A 19,246-nucleotide genomic window follows, 5' to 3' on the forward strand; every position below is an offset into this window, starting at 1 on the left:
AATTTGGGTGTTTTTATCAACGTCATTTCGAGGGCGTTTCACTTTTATTCGCACGAAATTGAATCACTGGTCGCCTGCAAATCTTTTTGCCGGTGACAAAGAATGGTAACCTACATTCATAAGATGTTATCTTATAAAAGCGATCGTTTTGGAAAGTTCCCAACGAAGGACTTGTTAATCATTGTGACATAAATTTTCATTTATTACTTAATAAAATATTTAGGATAATTAAGGGTTCTGAAAGAGTGGGAAATAATAAACATGTTTATTTTGCGGTTTTAAGGCTGAGAGATTTGTATTTTTTAGCTGATATCAACATAATTTTTTAATTAAAAAATATTTTTTGATAACATGTCAGTCTTATTAACCCACAAAAAAAAAGGTAAATATAAAAAGTTTATTGCACCCTTTTAGGCTAAAACATTAAGTTTTGTAAAGCGTTTTTTACTATTGTTGATTGAAAGTAGTCATTGTTAAACATTTTTGCGCTTTTTATGTAAAATTCGTAAAAAATCTTTCAAAATAAAAAATATTAAAATATTTGAACTACAATAACAAGTTAAAAAGTTGGACTTTATAATATTATAATTTTTCTTAAATAGTTGCCTGAATGTTATGAACACATAATAAATTCGACTATCAGCTATTGGTAACAGGAAATGTTTAGGTCTACTGACACATTAGTCGGTCCGATTAGGCCAGGCAAAGATAAGGTGCATCGATAACAATATATGTATCTAACATGGATTACCTTGTACTGTGACAGTCGTTCCCGGCTTATCTTGGTGCAAAAACAGCGCGAATTGTTCACCAAATCATAATGAAACTTTTGTTGTGACAACATGCGGGTATGCTTTCGCTATCACCGGAGTTCTAAAAATAGTTTCTGAACTTTACCGCAATCTGCATTGCAAGTAATGACGTCCGCTGGCTGGAAATTTCCCTGCTCATCGCTAAAAAAGGGATTCCTCCCCAGATCGTAAGCTTATCTTGCATGCTAATTAAACTGATGACGAACTTGGCGAAACAAAAACAAAACACGCGAGGAGCAATGTTATCATTATATCTGTGCACCTATCACCGCCATCTCGTTATCATTTAATAATCGGGGAGAGCGCCAGAAAACTAAAGAGAGAGCTGCTTAAGTGATTATCACAAATTTACAGGAACATTTGATCATGTATGTATGCACAGTGCCGTACAATACAGTATTTACTGTGTGTAGTATTTTTCAATAAAACTATTACATGTGTATACTTCTGATTCTGAGTTGAAAATATTTAGAGCTTCATATACATATTAAGTCAAATAACTAAAGACAAGGTTAAAATTAGGGTCGCCAAACCAACACTGCGTATGTGTGATATTTTTTTTTTAAGAAAGAAGAAACAATGCTTATACATAATTGTCATCGAAAAAGGCAGACATTTTAACTTTGTTCAATCGCAGACGGCTTAATGGATAATAAATAATAATAATAACAAAAAATGTTGAATAGCAATACATTACCCAAAGGAATACTAATATAAGAAGGCAACGTCAATACAATGTATTTAATACAAAATATTGATTGTTTGTCTTAGCAGATCTAAGCAGATCTTTCGGGGCAGATAATACCTATACCTAATACCTAATACCTATCCACTAACCATTGTTTGTAGCTAATAACAACTGTTAAGACGGCAGTTGTATTACAACTTGAGAAGCCAGCACCGACAATGCCCGATTCCCAAATGCCAAGTCTCGGTTAAATAATGCAGTGTGAGGTTGTCAAAAAGTTATCTAAGAAAAATTTAGAATTAATGATTATCCTTTAACTGCACATTTATTAAATAAAGCATAAATGGTTTTTTCTAAAGAATTTTAATATTTGTATTGTTATAACTGGTAGGAAACATTTTATGGTATATAACATTATTCAAATAAAATATAAATGTTTTCGTTCCAAAACAATCTCGGTGCGCTGCTTCTTTACGTTCATTTTCAAAAACTCTCCAAATCGTTTATGTATTTTTCGAAATAATTACGATAATTTATCAACATTATTGTGCTAGTATACACTTCTAAAAATTAGCCAAATCGCAAAATATTTCGCACTATATGTGATATATATATATAATTTATTGTATCACATTTTTATACTCAAAAATATTCTTTTATACTTCAGTAGTAACAAATTGGTACCAGCTCATCATGTCATTTTGCACATAAACGAGTGCCCACCGTACCAACGTGTTTGCTATCACCATTATCACTCGAATTAGGCACAATCATTTAACGAATCCAAATACAAATGCCCGTATGGTACTTGGAAAACCAATGTCTGGCGGGAAGTAAGTCTCTTGTGTACTTCCAATAAGTGATTTTTCCATTCTTCAATTCGATTCCAGTTGAAGAAACCGAAACCTAGAGCCACTCAGCTCAGGCCGGGAAGAGAAAAAGAGACAAGAGTCAGAGAAGAGAGTCTTCTGGAATGGAAGCGAGTGCGCCGAGAGAGCCAGCTGTTTTCTGACGATCGTTGCTCGGCAGTCATTTCATTTCGCTTCATTCCAGTCACTTGTTTTCGAGGGCTGCTTGGAGTTGGTCGCTCGCCTGCTGCGCTCTTAGTTGTTTGGCTTAGTTCAGTAGTTAGTGCCTCCGTTTAGCTGCGAAAAGACTGAAAAAAAATATATATCGCGTATTCTCCGCCGTCGCCGCTTTTTGCTTGTGTGCTGTGTTTGTGAGTGCCGAAAAAAAAATACATATATAAAAAATAAAAGAAGAGCTGCTATTAAGTGAAATATATACAAAACAACTAAGCGCAAAGTTAGAGAACGGTTACTGTTGTTGCCAAGGGGCAAACTACGAGCATCTGGTCGGCATAAAGCCTCAATTGTGTGTATTTACACTCGGTGCTCCCTCACTCGTTTGCATTGTGACAAAACAAAAGTTGCCGTTGTCCCACAGACACAACAACAACTAAATTAATAACTTTAGTAACAACACGAACGCGCCGGCAGTTGAAATTATAACAAGAAAAATCTTAAAAGTTGATTTTACATTTGTCTAGAGAAAAAATGTTGATACACAAAAAGTCAACTGGCAAAAGATCACGAATCGCGGTACAAACACATTTCCATTTGCCGCAGGCGGAAAACAGATTCACTTACAGTCCAACTTCTATAAATCAGATTTCCACAAGACATTTATTATTTCTGAAAAGCTTAGCTAAAAAATCAAAACAAATATCTTATTTGAGTACTCACTATTTTCCAAAACAGATAAGTAATTTATTCTTACTTCAATAGCGAGGTGCCTTGAAAATTTATAAAGGGCATTCCTCCCTTTTCTTACAATCGTATTGTAACTTTTATAATTTAACAAAATTGTATTTCATTATAATTTCGTGAAATGGAAAGTTTGACTTACAGAAGCCCGACTGTACCCACTCACCCACGTCACCCGCACACTCCCACTCTCGCACACACCCACCAACTCGCGCCCACGAGCTCTGGAGATTTGCACAAGTGCAAAGACACAAAAAAGAGACAAATGAAAGAGGAAAAAACAAGAGATCTTTTGTTGCCAGCCTTGACTAGAGCGAAAAAGCCCAAACTAAAGTTGAGTCAGTTAAATAATTGCTCGGAAATTGCACAACGATGTTTGATTGCAGCCACCGAAAAAACAGATATCAAGACTCAAAAAAAAAAAAAAAAAACCCAAGACAAGTGGTTAATTGTTTCATAATTGTGGAAACACATTCAGCTGATTATGAGACGAACACAAAACAAAAAAATAATTATTATCACCGAGTGGAGTGACCGTACTTAGTACTTACTTTTTTTATGTTCTTCGATGCAGGCGATCCAGTAATAAACAGAAAAACAGACAAATTCACGGAAATGGATTACATTGTGAAGGCCTACAAAGATTGGAAACTGCATTCGCAGGTAAGCAATTCAGTTAATAGCACTGTAAGCAACCAAGGTTAGTTCGCTTGGCGAGGTGTCAATCCACTTACAAATTCATAATTATTGTGAACACAAGACACAACAGGAAGCTGACAATCGGCTTACAATTAAGGTGTATACAAATTACAAATGGAGGGTGGCAAAGCAATTTACAAAATAATCTCAACAAATGAGACAAAGGTTGGGGTGAAAATATACAAGTTATTCTGCTAATTTGTGGTATTTATTTAAAAAACTAATTATTATATTTGTCGACACAAGCCGAACCGCTAATTTTCTCTGAATCAGTATATCGATTAAAATGTTTGTTAGTAATCAGCTTTATTATATCATAAAGAAATTCAAAAGACGCTGTGTTAAAATTTCATCTAATAATATTTTGTACGATTAATTTTTTGCTTTGTCTCTCGATAACAAAATTCTTAAGCTAAATTTCTATGTTTTTTCATGCTTTTTAGCTATGAACTCTCTAAAATATAGGACTCATATCTTAGGGGACTGGCAACAATCTCGACTTAACGGCTTATGCCCTCTTGAAACGTTTGCCTGTGGCAATCGGTTAAGTTGACGCCAATATGGTGGCTTTCTTGCAGAAATGAACTCAACTCCTGTTGGCTTTTTGTCTGATCATTAATATTTTTTGTGCACCTTTTTCTGTGGATTCGCGTGGTTGGGGAGAATGCGAACGGCTTTGGAGTCACGGCAATAAGCGGTCGTTAGCTCTTGGCTTCAAGTTGTGGCTTTCAGCCAGAGTCTAAGCAAATGCAAGACAGTTTCGGGCAAAAAAATAGTTGACTTTTAAGAGACTTTAATAAAGTATAATGTAAACATACAAAATTATAAGAGCTAATATAGCAATAAATAGTGTATGTGTTTGTATATCTTCTTCGAAATACGCTTCAAACAAATATCAATTTATGGCAATAAGAAAGGGTACAATCTTTGTTTAATCTAAATAAAGAATTAAACCACTTTTTAATTCTTTTTGAGGTATCCTAACATCTAAACATATCTTAAATATTAGCTATGTTTGGCATTTAAAGATACGTTCTTTAATAGTTTTTAAAAACCCTCAACCTCATAATAATGCGACTCTTATTGTATATTCCCCAAGACAAACAACACGATCCCCGCCCAGAACTTGGCTTATAGGAGGGGACGGGGAAGGGGAAGTGTCTGTGAAGCCGGAGTGCTTAACCGCATTTAAGAAAGACCTGGCCAAAAGACACTCGGCAACAGCCAAACAAAATAATAAATTATTCTGTGAAACACGATCATGTCGAAATGGTCTCGCATTACCCAAGAAAAACCACTCTGAATGAGCGTTACTCTTTCGATTCCTCGGCTTCTTTTCCACTCGCTCGAGTGTCGTTTATTTATTTATTTATTTGCTGGGTACTGCGAGTGTGCGAATATGCTGTTGGGATTGCGAATCCGAATGCGAATGCCACCAAAGTGTGCTAAGATCGTGGCCAGCGAACCAATGCGATGAGTAAGCCAGCAACGAACACATCTGGCCAAAAGCAGCTACATCCACCAACTTATGCGGTTCTACGGTTGAATTGCAAATGGCCAATGAGTGTGCGAGTGTGGAAAAATGGCAGTGCAGCACAACCACTGCACGTTTCAAAAATATCACCCAAATTAATTAGTAGTTTAGTGTTTTTTATATTAGAAATGAAGCATTTTGAATGTAACTCAATCAAGTGGTTTTAGTTAAAAGTCAGCAATGACGTATTTTTCAATATTTTAAATGAAAGAAGAAATAGAACCTATATTAATAACCAGTTTTTTACTATTTTATAACGAAATTCTAGAGTTTCGTTTGACTTTATTTTTGATAAATACAATAACTATCAGTTTGGTTCGATTTTAAAAATGCATTGACGTATATTGTGGTTGTTTAATTTTTGATATTTCAAACCGACTTTCATAAAGTTTTTACGATTGATAAATTAGAAAAACTGGTTGTCAATTGTCTGTCACCTTATTTTTTTGGTTTAAATACCTTTTGAAAGTTTATAAAGTATTTTTCTCTGTGCTGAAAGCGAGAACAAGTTGAAGCGAGCACAAAATGCATTTTATACGCTGACTGCAGCCGCTAATTGGGTCAATTGCACATTGTACAAAGTATAAAGTTAATTCTTGCTTCGCGTTGCATTCCATTTGGGCTTCTAAAAATATCCTTAACCTTGGCGAGATCCTCTTTTGCCGAGGGTTCAATGCACCTTATCCGGTTTTCTGAAGACGTCTTGCAGCTGGGTTTTCAGCCCAGTCTACACTATCCAACTTTGTCCTTCAGTTTGACTTGCGATAGACCAAACATACACAGCATTTATCACTCGACTGGCACACTTACATTTAAATACAGGTGTAGCTCTTCGACTGATTGCGACCATGCTGGCTAGCTGTGGGTGGTTTTGGCCTTCGTTAATCAGTTAACTGCTCCGCACCTGCAGCGAACCGAAAGTCCCTCTGATTTGGTAATTGTTTGCATGCGGGCGGCCTAACCAACCGAGGTTGCTCTATTACTCACGGGTATTTGGCGATAACTTTAGGTATAATTAAGTTCAACATCAATTTAGGTCACGCGCAAAAGTTTAAGTTGGCGTTTGGTACCTATTACCCCATAACCATTAAACATCACATGAATGGAAGAATTTATTATTATTACGCAGATAATGGTTTGTTCCATAAGTTTAAAAACGATTAAAGAAAATAACATAAACATACAAAATGATTTATGAATTTTAGTTCTATACTTGAACATTTTGACTGAAAATAATAAATAAAGCGTCTGAAATGAAAAAGGTTGTACATTTTAAATGAGAGTTAAGAAGTAATCTTATGCCAGAGCTTCCAGTATTTTTTCTCCTGTTTACTTATTTATGACCTATTCTAAAAATATATTCCTTTTAGATGCCGATAAAAACTGTGTGCTTTAATTATTTGCAAATAAAGAAGTCACGAACAGTGATCAGTTAGCTCACTCGGTAAAATGTAGAGAAAAAGTTTCGAGAGATGTCGAAGTTTATTGGCCCAGGGTTTATAAATATAAACAGTGGAAAATCTCTTATTTATTGTTTTAATGTTTTCAGCTTAAAATGACATACCATAAGGTACCAAAAAAATCACCGCATAGCTGCTGGTTTCCAAGAGTGTATTTGTAGTTGTGAAAACCCCCAGTTCAACTCGGGGGATGCCAGTGAGTCAGTTCAAACTCTTTGCGATTCTCGGATAAAATCGACGATTCGTTTCCTGTTGCACAGTGTTATTTAAAGACTGGTTTTCGTTGTGGTTTATTTTTTTTTTTGGGTATTCTATTTTCTTATGGGGGGTTATTTGCGATTACTGCTTTTCTATATTTAAGTTTTTGTTTGGTGGAGCGGTTGCAACCGGTTCGAATTGCTTTAAATAAAGCGTCAATATACAGAAATTCTACGATTGATATGCGTGATTGTTTTGATTGTGACGGCGAAATCGACATGGCTGTCCTGTCTTTACAAATATGAATAATCAGCATAAGAAAGAAAAATAATTCCGAAAAAAAAGATAAGTCGGCATTTGTATAAGAACAAACAGACCGAGTTTTCGGTGTTTTGTATGAAGACTTGACACGATTTCTATGCGGAACATTAGCCTTGACTTCCAAACAGAAACTTTATCAGAATATGAACGTGCCGATCGAACGATTTGGGGCCCAAAGACGTCAATTTCCAAAAACCAGTAAAATTCTCTAGTATGTGCATTGTTAGGCGTACCCCTATCATTGATCGCACCTTAAGTTGATCATAAACGAAGGCTGCACCCTCTTCGAACAAAGGCGGCAATCTTATCAGCAAATAATTTGTCACCCGAAACAATGGGAGCAAAAACAAAACAGCCATTGTCGGTTTCCATTTTGTGAAAACCAAAGCAAACACTAAGCACTAAGAACATGAAGAATTCAATTTGTTGTAGGTATATAATTAACAAGTGAATAAATCATATTGATAGTCATTTGATGGCTTCTCAGATGTTTTTTAATGACACACAACAGTACGAGTAAATAACAATATATGTATTTTAAAACCCAGCGGACAATCAATCACACGCTTAAGTGCAACGTCATTAAGAAATAAAACAACGTTTATAGAGATTGATAATACTCGTAAGTGTACTTCGCCTCCAGTTGGAGGGTTCCATTTTTCTAATAAACTTGAAGAACTGTCAGAGTATTTCGTTCTTGAATATTTTTATTACTCAATGTTTTACACTATAATAAAGTGCCAACCGCAAAACAAATATTAAAAATAATTACCCGATAACTTGGTTTTAAAACATTATCAAAAAAAAATCCCTAAACGGTGCTACTCATTTTCTATCCCCAAAGAAAACTCATCGTTAATATTCCCGATTACATTTTATTACAGGGTACATCACTTTCATAATCATTAGTTTTTCGTTATTTTACTAGCTTCTTACATTTTTTTAATATCATAAAATGTCACGTTGATAAATGTTTGAATCGTTTAAAATTTTGCACGTAGTCTCAGGAACTCAGAGCTTGCAATATTTTAGGGAAATAACTTCTGTGTGCCCAGCACATGCCCTTCGATTTGGCAAACAACAGGTGCTACATCAACTGGCTAAAAATGCTGAGTCAGCCTATATCTTAAGAACATTTACTTACACCATGCTAGCGTAAAAACAAAACCCACGAAGAGCCAGAGACCCATCCATTTAATTTATCGCTAAATATAAATAAACTTAAATGAAAAGGCCACTTAAGACCCGGACACTTGACTTATGGGGCTCTAGACATTCATATGCGGGTTATACAAGCGAGTCATTGATATCGCCGTGGACAACTTAAGCCCCGGGGGCATTAAAAAGTAAATTCTGAGGGGACTTTCCCGGTAGTTCCCTGATAAGACAAAGCATGAGGTTGCTGATGGAAAAGGATGCCAATTTAATGGCATTTAACTCAAGGTTCGGAGGATATAAGACCCATGATTGATCTACCAACAAAGGCTATATTGTTTACAATTATTAGAGTTAATGGTGAATCATCTTGACTACATCAATTCTGAAGCTATTAGGCCAAGGATTGTTTAACTACGTAACAATAAAAATAACTTATTACTATTTAAATTAAATATATATAATATTATATAATAACAACAATTAGTTAAAGCAATAAATAGACTATATCTTTTTTTTTGTTATTTTTACGTATCATAACATAGATTCTGAGTTTTAAAGACTAAATTAACTAATTACTTATATCATTTGTTCAATGGCCGAATATCAAATTAATATTTTTTCTATCTGGTTAAATCACAAACCATACAACTCTAAAATTAATATAGAATGAATCATCTTTCAAAGCCATATCTATCTGCAGGTCAATATTTATTATCAAGTGACCAATAAAATCCACAAGAAATCACGTGTCTTTCTACCAAGAAGACTCTTTGTTTGGCACTATCTCGGCCATAAGCAACCTTAGTCTTCCAGATAATACCTCGAACACATGCAATATCTAGATATATGTGAAGCTTCTTAATTCTCAGTCACGTATCATACATACAAATTGTTTTGGTTGTCTGCTCCCGATTCGTTCCGTTTGCTGTTTATCAATTTGCAATTCCCAATTTTGGTGGCTTTAATTAATACTAAAGATAGTGCCCGGCTGGCCTGCCGGTTACTTGCTTATGTTCAACCTTCGGTTATAATTTTTGTGCGCTTGCACAATTCCATAAATTTTTGAAAATAACAAAAACACCGCGCAGCTGCGAGCTCGATTGAAAGGCAACAAATTGAAATAGATTACAAACGATATCGTTAAATTTACGAGAGTGTGAGCCACATTAGCTGGGTAATATATGGCTCTGATTATGGGCCAACTCGGTTAACTTAAAGTGAACTAACATTGTGGTTGTGGCTTCATCGTCTTGACCTTCAGCACTCGAAGTTCTTTGAACGTATGTGATAATTTCCCATCAGGCGATGAACTCGCTGTGATCTTCAGATTCATTCAAATTAGTGAGTCACAAAGCGAAGAAGCGCCAGTAGAGCATGTCTGATGTCTCAATATCGGCAGTCTGAGCCAACCCCTTCGGTTAGAGCCAAAGTGCCAAAAAACATTTAACATTCATTTCTGCGCCAATAAACGCGCACAATAACAAAGGCAAAATACCATATAGTACGATCATGTCTGAGCGCCAGCTCGTGTGCTGATCATTAATCAGGTGTTTGGTTTATTGTGCCCGGAATGGACAATTGTGAGAGCTTTCTCCGATTGTTCCACAATTCCAGATCTAAATCGGAATATGCCACATAAAACACTGGTATACAAATAACAATAAACATTAAAAAAAATTTAAAAAAAAGCCATGTCTCTTACAAATGTTATGACATTAGTCATATATCAATATGACTAAATTGGTCTTGGCGTTTTTAGCACATATTTTGAATAGTTTAGAAACATGTTGTAAGGCCGTAACATCCAAATAAACATAGGGCTGATAGTATCACACAATTAATTAATTTTCCGCGCCTTAAGTCCTTTAAAATAAGCACTTTTTTTTGTGTAAGCGAGTTCAATTGTACCACGTACCACATGGCGTATGAGTATTCCCCCCAGTTAGAACGAGTGGCGGAGCAATCAGCTCGTGACTGGTTTAAAAAATAAACAATTGTTCATCGCCATGCGCATGTCAATGACCGTCGTCACCCTCACCCCTTTAGATCGGGCAGAAATATATTTATCTATATAGCCAAAGAAAACTATGGAGAGAACCAAGCTTTGAAGTCTCAGGTGCCACAGCAGTGTGAGTTTGTTATCGCCGCAGCTTATCTGCAAAATATTTGCCAAACATAAATAAATGGCATCCAATACAAAGTAGGGGAAACGGTGGCAATAGTGTCACCAGTTTTCGCAAAAGAACTTTAAAATGCTAGATTTATATCGAAAACTAAGAAAAGAGGAAATGAATAGTTTGACTACTGTTTTTATGAGCTTTCCATAAAATGCAGTTTATTTTGCAATATTTTACAAACTAAAATAATTTAATTAAAAGATAATTTGATTTTTATTTCCTTTTTTAAATTCGGCGTTGGTTCATTTATAATGGTAATACAAATATTTTGTGTGTTTTTCTCATATAATAGGATAAAAATAGATCTTCTATTTTTAAGATTTTTTAAAAGAACAATAACGGTAGAAAATCTGTTTTTTATTTGTATAGCTTTAAAAGTAAATAAAAACAGATTAACCAGCTGAAATGACAGTTTTGCCAGGTAAATAAACTGGTTCAAAAGAAGTACATGAAACATTTGAAAATAAAACAGCATGACAAAGTGTATTAACAACTTGTTGTTGACCTTAAACGGGCCCGCTTTCGCCGAGATGGCCAAAGCCCATAATGCAAATATGCGGTAGTTACTGAACAGGCAATGGTAGTGCAATAATGCAGCAATATTGCGCATACAATGTGCAGCTACGCTACCATTAATAAATAAAGTCACATGTTAATTATCAGCCAGCGGCACGTCGTCCACGCCACCGCCACCACTAATTTCAATATTTGCAGCAGCTGTTGGTGCTGGGATAAAAAAAAAACAAAAACACAAACTCAGCGGCGACCTGCTTTGTTCAAACAGGTTCGAGCCTGGCTAAATATATACAATACATTAAAAGGCGTTTACGTAGCGGATCACGTGAAAAAATTATCCACCGCTGGCTGAGAAACAACTAACAAACTGAAAAATTAGCAGTGTCTGGATGTTTGAGACAAAGGAAAGGCTATTAAAAGCTGCCTTACTTGTGGGCATATGCAGATGTCTGTTTAAAATGAGCGCCAATTTATTTAATCAGGGTGGCAGCGCTATCCAGATTTTTGAATACCAAAGTTCTGATTTTCAATTCCTGTTAGGAATTTTTTTTATTAAATTAAATTGTAATTTTTGTTTGCTTAAATGTTTTATTTTACATTGATACATTAGACACAAATCAATTGTGTATTTTCAAAAACAAATTTTAAATCTGTGCGAAATAGAAAATCAATTTTTTTCGGTGTAGTTTTAGTAGTCTAAACAAAATACTTCATGTTTTTTCCCATTACCCTTTCATAACAAACCATAAGCCGATAAATTGTAAATTTTGATGTTTACAAGTGATTTCTTCGCATATTTTGCAATGTTTACAGCAGTTTTAAGAAGGTGTATGTTTTTATTTAAATAATGTTGACGTTCCGACAAAATATTACTAATATTACATTTTAATTAACTTTCTATAGAAGAATTTTAATAATCACAAATTAATATATTGATAAAACGACTTAAATCTGTTTAAATTATTGGGACCCTTTAATTTGATTTCTCAGCCAAGTTTATATTTCCCGCCAGTAGTCGGAAAACGTGGCAACGCCGCGCCTGCTTTTCCGATGTCCTGCAACACGATTTTGTTCACTTATCGATATAATGGTTAGGGGTTACCCACCTCTAGTAAACACGTAGTAAACAGAAAATCAAAGCAAATTTGGATTGGAAATCGCAAATAGCAATAAAACGGGGCAAGTCGCGTGTGCCAATAGTAGTGCCAATATAAGTGAGAAGTGGGAGGTGGAAAATCGGTGAGAGGTTGTCGTATTGCCTTCTACTCTCTAACTTGCTCGCTGTGTTTTGAAAGGCCTGTCATGTGTGTGTGGGTGAGGTGGGGAGCTGTGTGTGCGATTGCGGTGGAGTAACTGTAACAGTTGCAGTTACATTTACCGTTGCAAAGGAGCGGTGTTCGGGTGAGTGCGCCGAATAATTAATAAATGCGGATATTAGTCTCTTGTTTTAATAAGTCAATTGCCCCAACAAAGACTCAATAATGAGACTGTAATACATAAACACATTTACATTTTCGTGGTGTGTGCGTTTGTTACGTTTTGGCCATGACGTCACTAAAAATATATGTAAATCGTCAATCTCTTAAAATCCGTTGCAGTTTCAAGAGATCGTTCCCGACATGGATGACACGGAATTCATGTTCAACGAGAAGCAATCGATCCGGGACTCCTCGCGCACCTTGAAGCGCTACGGGAGCACCTGCTGCAACAGCCTGAGGAACAATGAGACCCTCATCAGGCACATTGTGGAGAAGACGGACACGCTGCAGGGCATCGCCCTCAAGTACGGATGCACGGTGAGTCCAAGAGGTCATCCGCCGGAGAAAGCCTCATCTTACACCATAATCCCATATTTGTATTTCACCTGACGGTGAAGCTTCAAAAGCGCCCATTAACCATATAAGCCAATCCTGCCCCAAGCTATAATTTCAAAAATTTTTCATATTTAAGGAAATTTTTCCCGTTGAATAGTGATGCAATTGGGAGGGAAGCTCCAACAGTGCAAAACTTTCATTACAAATGTCCAGAGATTTACATAGCAATTTCTTCAGCTTTTTGTGGAAGCTCCACTAGTGCCCATGCTTTGAAGTACACTTCCTGGTATTTGCCAGCATCGATCTATTGATATAAGGCCTTTTTGATTAAAATATTTCCGATCTGAGCCAATTGATGATTTTGAATCAAAGAGCTTCTTTTTTTAATCTTTTAATTTTGACCCAATGATTTCATTAAATGTTTGTTATATGTTTGCAACGTATTAACCTTCACCAAACATTTATTTAGCCCCGCAAGAGGGCTAGCTGAAATTGCCAAAAAAGGCATTACTGACACGCTAACCCTTTTACATTTCAAATGCCAGCACCACAAAAATGAACTGGTAGACTTAGAAAACAATCGTGAAATTCTAAAATAATTAAAATATTCAGTATTTTAAAATACAACGAAGCTTTAAAGCACAATCACCTAAATTCAAATTTGAATCTTGTTATTGTACTTAAGAGTTGCCAATCTATTAGGAATTGGAAGCTGTAAATGATTTTAGTTTTTTTCATAAGCCTTAAAAGAAAATTAAAAAAATAGTGTTTTTTTTATATAGTTTTCCCACAAGTGAAAGGGTGTATAAATTTTGATTTGACTATCTAGTATTCTTTTTTGTTATTAAACTAAAATTGATTTGAGTCGTCCATGAACAGTTTCTTCAGAGAAAGTATATATACACAAACTAATTATAGTCAGGCTAGCATTTTAAATTTTCCTTTCTTGCATAACGTTCTCAAAATATTCCATATAAAACTATAAATCTTGAGGAAATCATTTTACTGTATGCATTGATTTCTTGCACCTTTTGGGAAGCCCAACTAGTGCTGCAATCACGCGAGCTTTTTGAATTTTAAATGTCAACTCCCTGGGATTTGAATATATCGATTCAATAATGGCAACGTTGCCCCGAGTAACTCCCATCTGCTCCCCAAGTTCTGTTCGTTCTTGGAATTTACGACCGAACCCACACCTTCGCACAAACGCGGGGGATGTGATAAGTCGTCTAGTGACTTGGCAAACAGAAGATAGCGACATGTGAGAAGGGACAGTCAGTCTAGAGGCTAGTATCTAGTATCTAGCATCTAGTATCTAACCTAGCTATTTATCAGACTCGTTATCTGCGATGGACCTGTGGAAAATGCTGCAGGTCCATGTTTGGACACTCTCTTCCGACCTGACAGATTGCTGCATATGATTTATGTCTACAATGAGAACTAGACTGTTCAGTTAGCACTGGACTAATATTTGCCTAAAGTCAGATTAAGTTTATTGACTCGAAAAATCTGAAATGTGGCTGTAAGCCAAAAAAAAAAAAAGCGTTGCCTGCCACTTGACCCGATTGGCCATATATGCATCTTAGCCCGGCTCATCCATCCGTCGATCAATCTCATCCATCAATCATGTGTCAGCGCTGCGATTGCCCGTAATTGATGAGCTCCTCCAGCTTATATATACATTGTTGTATTGCATTTCAGACGGAGCAAATAAGACGGGCCAACCGCCTCTTCGCCTCGGACAGCCTGTTCTTGCGTCAGTTCCTGTTGGTGCCCGTGGAGAAGAACTCGCCGTATTATCCCCAGGTGCCTGGCGACCCGATTACCGCCTTCGATGCCGTGCTGGCCACTCCCCCAGGCACTCCGGATGCCAACGGCCAGCGGGAGGCGCACAACAATGCCAACAATCTGAGCCAGAGCAACAGCTTTACCAAGAGCAACGACATCAGCAGTAGCAGTAGCAGTAGCAGCAGCAGCAGTGGAAGCAGCAGCAGCTGCAACACAAGTGGCTCCGGCCCCAGTTCCGGAGGATCGCGACCCGCCGGCAACCAACAGCAGCAGCCCCCCCAGCGGCCGTACTCCATTGCCGGGGAGTTGCTGGTGGTGCAGGCCGGAGACGAGGATCCAGAGATGATGCACGGCCACAGTGGATGCAGCGGCAAGCAGAGCAAGAGCTTGGACTCGGTGGCCGCGATGACGCCCGAGGAGGAGAACCGGAAATGCATGAACGACTTCCTCAACAAGATCGACAACACAATATCCGAGTCGCGCAAATATGTGGAACGCTCCAAGGAGTAAGTAGTCCCATGAGCATTCAAATAATCAGTGCCTTGTTATAATTACTTTTCAAGTAATATAGATTTCAACAATTTAGCCTTTTTGATAAGAAATATAAAAATTCAAAAATGTTTTTGGTTTTCTGAAAAGTTGTTGGGTATTCTTATATATTAGAGCATTCTTCTTATATTTTTTTTGCTAATAATTAGCTATTCAATCATGAATAAATATCGTTAAGCTGTCAGTTCTGACATAAATCAATCAATTTTAAAGTTTTTATCTCTAACAAAGCCATTAGAAATTTAATTGCAAACAGTTGATATCAGCCTTTTGAATTATGCTATGAGTAGCTGATTGAAGCAAATTTTATACTGAAGGGAAAATATATAATTTACTTTTTATAAAAATAAGTATAAAATTTATAAATATTTACTGCGTGAGCATTAGTTTGCACTATATTATAACAATAAATTGTGAATATATTTACTAATCTGTTTATTTATTTTTAATCCAGCCTGGTCAGCAGCCAGAGTGACGCGGACATCTGCATCAGCGCCAGTGCCGACATTTTCCCGCAGCGCCGCCATCCGCTGAACAACTCCTACAAGACCAACAACAACGACCGTCCGCCGCAGTTCCAGCGGCACAGCTCGACGGGCAGTGGAAACTCTTCGGATACGGCGCACCTGTTGAATACGACGCAGACGCGACGCGTCCAGAACTCGCTGAAGCGACTGGAGAAGCAGCAGGACGATTTCTTCGAGTTGTAGCATCGGTCTGCGGGTCGAAATCTAGCCTAATTACGCTGAGAGTTAATTTTACAAATCGTTTTTAATTGCCGCGCATCGGAGGAGACTACGACGACGTATGTCAGCATGTTACATCACACAGAATGCCGCACTCTGAATGTAATATAAATAATGATATCTATCGACACGTATGCGCGATACCCTTTACCTATACGATTAAACATAAATGTAACTGAGCTAAAACCTAAACTAAACTATAAACCTAAACTAAGCGCAGCACTATGTAAACCTGTAGTACGATGACAAGGCAGTTCTGTCCCCGTTTTTGATCTTGTGTCAGCCCTGTGTAATTGCCGCCAATTTGCTTGCAAGATCCGATCTGACCTGATCTAATCTGGTCCGATCCGGAAGCCTTCTGTCCTTCTGTCTTTCTGTCCACCCCTCCTGCCCCCCATTATGTTTACTTTTTGTATGACTCTAGCTTTAATCACACTGTGTATAATTTAGTTATGAGAATTATTAATGTTAATTGTATATAGTCGCCAGCAATACAACAATCCACTGGACTGCTCTGACCGCTAACACGAAATTGGCCAACGGTTGACGTGTAATTTTAATTTATTCTTTAGCTTTCCAAAGTATTAAACCGCAACTGAAAATAAATCCTGTTCTTTATAAAACTTTAAACTCAATTGTTAAACATCCACCATTAAAAATATATATATCCCAGAAAGCCCAATATCGAAATGCACTCATATCGAGCCAAGTCATGTTGTACGTGAAAATGTTTTATAAAAATAAAGTGAGAATTGTGTTGGAAGAAATTCAGAGTGTTAATGAGTTGATGAACCACAGGAATTTCCACGAGGCGAATCAGGGCTTAATAACAGTCGAACTTTAATAATTTAAACTGCCCGAATTCCATTACCCTTAAATTTTAGTGCAAGAGGGTTGGTCAAGTTACAGTAGTGCCACTGTTCGGTTGCCTAGACAACCATACAGGACAAACAAACAAAACCCCAAAGTTAGTTAACTAAATTTTATTTGAAAGAAAGTATACGAAAATGTCGGACAAAGATCTGGATGCCATTATCCTGGTGACCCAACAGGTTGTGGGTAAATACGTAAAGAAACCACCACTAACGGAGAAGCTGCTGAAGAAACCTCCTTTCCGTTTTCTCATGGATGTTTTCAATAACGTGAGTGGCTAACCTTGACCCAACCCCAATGCAAAAACCCAAATGCGACTTCTTTACGTGCAGTTTATCAAGCAAACTGGCAAGTTTGATGGATTATATACGCCGGAGGAGCAATTGTTCGAGAACATAGGTAGTCGAGAGGATAAAATACGGTTCCTGCAGAAGATGATCGATGCGACCAGTGAGTTTTGGTTACAGGGTTGCTGAACGAGAGTCCATAAATTGCAGTCTGTTTGTCTTTTCATAGAGCTCATTACTAAAAGGGACCTGAAAGTGCGTACCTCAAAAATAGTTGCTGGCCAGGAGCCGGAGCTCACCAATGAGCTTCTCCAGGCGATGGCCAGTGTGGCGGAGAAGAACTTGGAGTGGGACAGTGCTGTTGACCAGGTAGTAATTTCCCACAGCAAAACACCACTTGCCCTCCCGAAACCGTCGAAGGAAACTAAAATTCCGAGCAAGAATCCCTCACCGGCTGGGAAAGAGGAGGATCCAAAGCGTCGCAAGGAGAAGCGCATATCGCCCCAGGAACAAAAATTGCGCAAAGCCACCGAACCGGCGTCTCGATCTTCGCCCAGTGAGAAGGACAAGGCATCCCAGAAGAAGTCAAAGGTGCCCAAGGATGACACCAAACTGAGTCGACAGAGCTCCAAGCAAAAGAGTCCTTCTCCTGTTAAACTAATGTCCAAAGCCAAGATACAGGTATCCACAGAAAGCGATAATCCCAGCTTGTCCATGTCGCCAGTATCAGGAGAAGTAGCCAAGCAAACAGCTCCTGAATCTGTTCCTGCTAAGCTAGCGGCGGAATCGGTAAGATTAAATTTATAACAAAATATATATTATAAGAAACTAACATTTTTTGAGTAGATATCCCCTTCAAAAACTAAGGAACCATTGGTGCAACCAGTTCAGGAATCTACACCGGCTCCATTGGCTCCACCAGCTGAGCCTGAGAGTCGCAAATCATCCAGTAGAAGTCGCCGTTCTAGTGGCAGTCATCACAGGCAACCAGAGCCGAATCCTAATGAGAGCCAATCCCAGCCAGCTGTGCAGCCGTCGGAGGCTGTTTCCCCAGCCGAATCCAGCATCAACAACAGTGATGTGAAGCGGGAGACTCCGATCTCCAGGGAAAACTCAAAGGAGTCCAATCCACGTCCCAGGACCTCACTTAGACCACCGTCCGCTCGACCGGCCTCCGCACGTCCTGGAGCTCCACGGCGTCGCAATGTGGAAATTGTACTTCAACCAAACGATCAGATCAAGATGTCTGGGATTAACGTTAAACTGGAAACTTTTGGGGATCTCGACGATGATGGAGAGAATCTGGTGATCATAGAAGACGCCAACTCGCATGATATTGTTGAAGGTAAAGGAGCAGAGGAACCAGCTCTGGAGGGTCAGCTAGATGCCCAGGGTCGATTGGTTCAGCAGATCTTGGAGACCCAAAAGGAATTGGTTCACCAAAATGCGGAGGTTGAGCCGCTACAAAGTCAAGCTGCCCGGCAGAGTTCCGCTCGCCAGGTGAACGACCTGCGCGATGTGATCCAAAGGGTGACAAATTCAGTGAATCCGCTGGGGAAACTGCTGGACTTCATACCCGAGGACATTGATGCCATGCAACTGGAGCTGACTATGTGGCGCGACACCCACAACCAGGCCTCCATGGAACTGAAACGGGAGCAGAGTCTTACTGCATCCGCGACGGAGCCCATGAAGCACCAGCTGCAGCAAATCGAGGCCAGTATTGCCGAGTATCGGGAGCTCGTCGACGAAAGCCGCCAAAGGATTCTGCAGAACAACGCCCGTATCCTTAAATTGATGAGTGAGCAGTAAGGTCTCTGATGGCTTTCATAAACAAATCTTTCGTTTTGAATTTTAAGA

The 19,246-nt window shown here is 38.1% G+C and overlaps 3 protein-coding genes across 4 annotated transcripts in view; all 3 read left to right on the plus strand.

Moving 5' to 3' along the window:
- LOC128261162 (DNA-directed RNA polymerase II subunit RPB9) overlaps window positions 1-19,246 on the plus strand; it is a 122,064-nt gene that overhangs the window by 97,397 nt on the left and 5,421 nt on the right. The gene's annotated exons all lie outside the window — the stretch shown is intronic.
- On the plus strand, window positions 2,551-16,993 carry LOC128261004 (uncharacterized). 2 transcript variants are annotated; one of them, XM_052994402.1, is made up of 5 exons: window positions 2,551-2,719; window positions 3,841-3,929; window positions 12,928-13,125; window positions 14,845-15,437; window positions 15,935-16,993. In XM_052994402.1, exons 2-5 carry the CDS (start codon window positions 3,882-3,884, stop codon window positions 16,188-16,190), a joined length of 1,095 nt encoding a protein of 364 aa, XP_052850362.1. In that variant the 5' UTR covers window positions 2,551-2,719; window positions 3,841-3,881; the 3' UTR covers window positions 16,191-16,993. The 2 variants fall into 2 exon arrangements, with proteins under 2 accessions (XP_052850362.1, XP_052850372.1); XM_052994412.1 differs by lacking the exons at window positions 2,551-2,719; window positions 3,841-3,929 and adding an exon at window positions 12,415-12,730.
- LOC128260881 (TRAF3-interacting protein 1) lies at window positions 17,088-19,198 on the plus strand. Its single transcript, XM_052994192.1, has 4 exons — window positions 17,088-17,368; window positions 17,432-17,549; window positions 17,616-18,175; window positions 18,233-19,198. Exons 1-4 carry the CDS (start codon window positions 17,234-17,236, stop codon window positions 19,196-19,198), a joined length of 1,779 nt encoding a protein of 592 aa, XP_052850152.1. The 5' UTR covers window positions 17,088-17,233.

Source organism: Drosophila gunungcola, chromosome 3R (assembly GCF_025200985.1).
Source record: "Drosophila gunungcola strain Sukarami chromosome 3R, Dgunungcola_SK_2, whole genome shotgun sequence".
Lineage (NCBI taxonomy): Eukaryota > Metazoa > Arthropoda > Insecta > Diptera > Drosophilidae > Drosophila > Drosophila gunungcola.

Coding starts and splice junctions, on each gene's coding strand:
- LOC128261004 (XM_052994402.1), top strand. CDS start 3,882: ATGGATTACATTGTGAAGGCCTACAAAGATTGGAAACTGCATTCGCAG. Junction 3,930..12,927: donor ATTGGAAACTGCATTCGCAG/GTAAGCAATTCA, acceptor AATCCGTTGCAG/TTTCAAGAGATCGTTCCCGA. Junction 15,438..15,934: donor TATGTGGAACGCTCCAAGGA/GTAAGTAGTCCC, acceptor TTTTTAATCCAG/CCTGGTCAGCAGCCAGAGTG.
- LOC128260881 (XM_052994192.1), top strand. CDS start 17,234: ATGTCGGACAAAGATCTGGATGCCATTATCCTGGTGACCCAACAGGTT. Junction 17,369..17,431: donor TCATGGATGTTTTCAATAAC/GTGAGTGGCTAA, acceptor CTTTACGTGCAG/TTTATCAAGCAAACTGGCAA. Junction 17,550..17,615: donor GAAGATGATCGATGCGACCA/GTGAGTTTTGGT, acceptor GTCTTTTCATAG/AGCTCATTACTAAAAGGGAC.